Source organism: Bos mutus, chromosome 20 (assembly GCF_027580195.1).
Source record: "Bos mutus isolate GX-2022 chromosome 20, NWIPB_WYAK_1.1, whole genome shotgun sequence".
Taxonomy (NCBI): domain Eukaryota; kingdom Metazoa; phylum Chordata; class Mammalia; order Artiodactyla; family Bovidae; genus Bos; species Bos mutus.
In genome coordinates, this window is record NC_091636.1 from 41818276 (window position 1) to 41822727 (window position 4452).

Here is a 4452-nt window from a genome sequence, read left to right on the forward strand (position 1 = left end):
GACTATGCCAAAGCCTTTGACTGTGTGGATCACAAGAAACTGTGGAAAATTCTTCAAGAGATGGGAATATCAGACCACCTGACTTGCTTCTTGAAAAATCTGTGTGCAGGTCAGGAAGCAACAGTTAGAACTGGACATGGAACAACAGACTGGTTCCAAATAGGAAAAGGAGTACGTCAAGGCTGTATATTGTCACCCTGCTTATTTAACTTATATGCAGAGTACATCATGAGAAATGCTGGACTGGAAGAAACACAAGCTGGAATCAAGATTGCCGGGAGAAATATCAATAACCTCAGATATACAGATGACACCACCCTTATGGCAGAAAGTGAAGAGGAACTCAAAAGCCTCTTGATGAAAGTAAAAGTGGAGACTGAAAAAGTTGGCTTAAAGCTCAACATTCAGCAAACGTCAAGATCATGGCATCGGGTCCCATCACTTGATGGGAAATAGATGGGGAAACAGTGGAAACAGTGTCAGACTTTGTTTTTCTGGGCTCCAAAATCACTACAGATGGTGACTGCAGCCATGAAATTAAAAGACGCTTACTCCTTGGAAGGAAAGTTATGTCCAACCTAGATAGCATATTGAAAAGCAGAGACATTACTTTGCCAACAAAGGTTCGTCTAGTCAAGGCTATGGTTTTTCCTGTGATCATGTATGGATGTGAGAGTTGGACTGTGAAGAAGGCTGAGCGCCGAAGAATTGATGCTTTTGAACTGTGGTGTTGGAGAAGACTCTTTAGAGTCCCTTGGACTGCAAGGAGATCCAAGCAGTCCATTCTGAAGGAGATCAGCCCTGGGTGTTCTTTGGAAGGAATGATGTTAAAGCTGAAACTCCAGTGCTTTGGCCACCTCATGCGAAGAGTTGACACGTTGGAAAAGACTCTGATGCTGGGAGGGATTGGGGGCAGGAGGAGAAGGGGACGACAGAGGATGAGATGGCTGGATGGCATCACGGACTCGATGGACATGAGTCTGAGTGAACTCTGGGAGTTGGTGATGGACAGGGAGGCCTGGCGTGCTGCGATTCATGGGGTCGCAGAGTCAGACACGACTGAGCGACTGATCTGAACTGAACTGAACTGAAAGTAAACACAACGAAAATCCAAAACTTGTTACAGTAAGAATGGCAACTCTTGAACTCAAGAAGGAATGAAATGCCAAAAGGCAGTCAAACTTTCTGTTTTCTAAACCTAACGGAAAGGTCTCTCATACCGGCAGCTTCTTGCATGCACACACCCACAAGAGGAAAAGCCACCTCCCCATTTCATGAAACAAAAGCCAATTACAGTGTGGGAAGTACAGACTGCAGAAACCCAGAAGTCCATAGAAGAAGATCGACTGGTTCCCGTGAGAGAAGGGGGACGCGTGGTTCGGGGCAGGGTCACTTGGTGAAGGCGGCCACCACCGCCCACAGCACCTCGTTGGTCCCGGCCTTCAGACACTCCACCTCAGGGTCCAAGTCCAGGAGCTGCCGCACCCGCTTGGTGGCCACGTCGTACTGCTCGTCCAGCAGGGGCGCGAACGCGTTCTCCAGGACGTCCGAGGCGTGGGCCAGGTAGAGGAGGGCCAGCAGGCGCTTGTCCATGCGGTGAGGGTCGTTCACCCACTTGTCGAGAACGGCTGCCTGCACCTTCTTGATGAGGCGCTGCTTAATGCTGTTGTTGGTGAGGGGGTGTGTCGTCATGTCAAAGAGGAGGAAGTTCTGTTTCTCTGTCGTCAGTACGCCCTTTTCCACCAGGTTTTTAGCTAATCGTTCCCGCACGTTTCTTAACTGATAATGCAATTTTAATGGATTCCACGTCTCACTTAAACAAAAGAGTTCAAAAGCTAGGGAGGAATTTCAGGTATTATTCTCTTTGTACTTGTAAGTACTTTGTACTTGTAAGGGGTGCATGTCTCAGTCTTTGTACTTGTAAGGCGTGCTCAGTCTCTCAGTCATGACCAACTCTTTGCGAGCCCATGGACTGTAGCCCACCAGGCTCCTCTGTCCATGGGATTATCCCAGCAAGAATACTGGAGTGGGTTGCCATAGGGATAGCAAAATGTGTTCACTGTAGCTGGTTTGCTTTCAGAGAATTAGAAGCTAAGAAGTGTTCTAGGACAGTCTGTGTTTCCAGAAAGCAAATTTCTTGTGGGATAGGAATCATATCTTATTAATCTCTGTGGCTTGGCATCAGGTTTATTTCCTGGAACATAGTATTTGCTCAAGAAATATTTGAAAAAGAGAATGAATGAAGTATTCGAATACATGAATTGGAACAGATTGCTAGTAGTTTTGGTCGATATGAGTCAAATTGTAAAATGATAACTTCTGGCACCTTTCTGTCAGCATAACGGTGTCAAAAATACCCAAAGTATAAATGAGAGATTCATTTATTTTTAATTTAAAAGAATTTTGGCTGTTATGCGTCTTCACTGTGGCCCGTGGGCTTCTCTAGTGCAGCGCTCCGGCTTCTCTATGGTTGTGGCACGCGGGCTCAGTAGTTGTAGCGTGAAGGCTTAGTTGCCTCATAGCGTGTGGGATCTTAGTTCCCCGACCAGGGATCAAACCCATGTCCCCTGCATTGGAAGGCAGATTCTTAACCAATGGACCACCAGGGAAGTCCCCTAATAAATTTAATACATTTTTTAAAGGAATACTTTTAACATCTATAGAAAAGTTGCAAAGATAGTAAAGAATTTCCACATGTCCTGCTGCTGCTTCCCCATTAATATAGTTAGTACATTTGTCACAATTAATGAACATCGCTACATAAATATTGAGCAACTAACACTTTCTACTTTTTTCTATATTACCTAAAGTGGTTTCCCTGGTGGCTCAGATGGTAAAGAATTAACCTGCAATGCAGGACACCTGGGTTCGAGCCCTGGTTCAGGAAAATCCTCTGGAGAAGGAAATGGCAACCCACTCCAGTATTTCTGCTTGGAGAATTCTATGGACAGAAGAGCCTGGTGGGCTACAGTCCATGGAGTCTCAAAGAGTCAGACACGTCGGAGTGACTAACACACAAATTCCATACACTACTCACATTTTGTTGGATTTTGCCCGATGCTCTTTTTGTGTTGTTGTTGTTCCAGGATCCTACCCAAGTTACTGTATTACCTTTATTTGTCATATTTTCTTAGGTTCCGCCTAGTAATGACAGTTCTCCAGTCTTCCCTTGCTTTTGATGACTTTACAGTTTTGAAAAGTAGTGCGTGCATGCTCAGTCGCGTTAGTCCAACTCTTTACGACCCCACAGACCATAGCCCGCCAGGCTTCTCTGTCCATGGGATTCTCCAGGCAAGAATACTAGAGTGGGTTGACATGCCCTCCTCCAGGGGATCTTCTCGACCCAGGGATCAAACCTTCGGCTCCTGCAGCTCCTGCATTGCAGGAGGATTCTTTACCTCTGAGCCACTGGGGAAGCCCCTTGAGAAGTAGTGGTCAGATACTTTGTAATTGTCCCTTGATTGGGATTTATCTGGTGTTCTCATGAGTAGACTGAGTTACAGGTTTGGGGAGTGGGACTACAAAGGGCGCATACTGTCTGCATGACTCATCACTGTGGATGTAGACCTTGATCACCTTGCTGTGGGAGGGTGCATCAGGTGTCTCCACTATAAAGCCCTTCCTCCCTCAGCACTCCTTCCTGCTCTGTGCTCTTGGACAGAAGTTGCTGTGTGCAGCACACAGTTAAGGAGTGGGAGATTATGCAGCACTTCCTTGAGGGTGAGGTATTTTCATAAATTATTTGGAATCGGAAGCTGCATTTTTCATTAAAGAATTAAATTGTGATTCTCATTAAAGATGGCTGGTTGAATAAATACTCTCTTCCCAACGAAAATGCTATGAAAATGAGAGTAAAAGGATTTTTATAGAAGCACAAACCCATAATGAAAACAGGAAAGAACACAATAGCAGTAAAATGCTGGATGCTGCAAAGAAGATGGAAAAGCGGTAGATGGATTAGCGGGTCCAAGAAAGTCAATCCTAAACTTGCAGTGGGTGAAGCTGGGAGGTATCCTGCTTTATACAGCAGAACCCTGGAGGCTCAGAAATTGGCACCAGATAGCTGTGGGAATGGGGGAGGGGGGGCGCAGATAATAGTAGGGCTAAAAATAAAGAGACTATTTGAAAGTCTATTTAAAAAGCATCTCCAGATCTCCTCCTCTACTCTGGGAGCTGCCCCAGTAAAAGATACTAAAACAGAGGGTCTCTGGACTCAGGGACACAAGGCACAATTTGAAAGAGACAAGAATCTCCCACTGATAATAGAGGGATCAAGTAAGAGTTATGTCCTAGAATTTGGGACATCTCAGCCTTCTCCCTCCTTTCAACTCCCAGAATACTGGAAGCTAGAATTATACCCTTCAGCCAAGACATTGGCAGAGCCTTTTCTGGAAAATTCCACCAGCCCAAGAGAAAAGGATGAAAACTACTGACATGAGGATTTCCCCAAAG

The 4452-nt window shown here is 45.5% G+C and overlaps 1 protein-coding gene across 1 annotated transcript; it reads right to left on the minus strand.

Moving 5' to 3' along the window:
* Positions 1-1303: 1303 nt before the first annotated feature.
* LOC102287368 (Golgi phosphoprotein 3-like) lies at positions 1304-2340 on the minus strand. The gene is made up of 2 exons (XM_070357808.1): positions 2327-2340; positions 1304-1813 (listed from the first exon to the last, which is right to left on the minus strand). The coding sequence occupies exons 1-2, from the start codon at positions 2338-2340 to the stop codon at positions 1390-1392; spliced, it is 438 nt and encodes a 145-aa protein (XP_070213909.1). The 3' UTR covers positions 1304-1389.
* Between the last annotated feature and the right edge of the window lie 2112 nt (positions 2341-4452).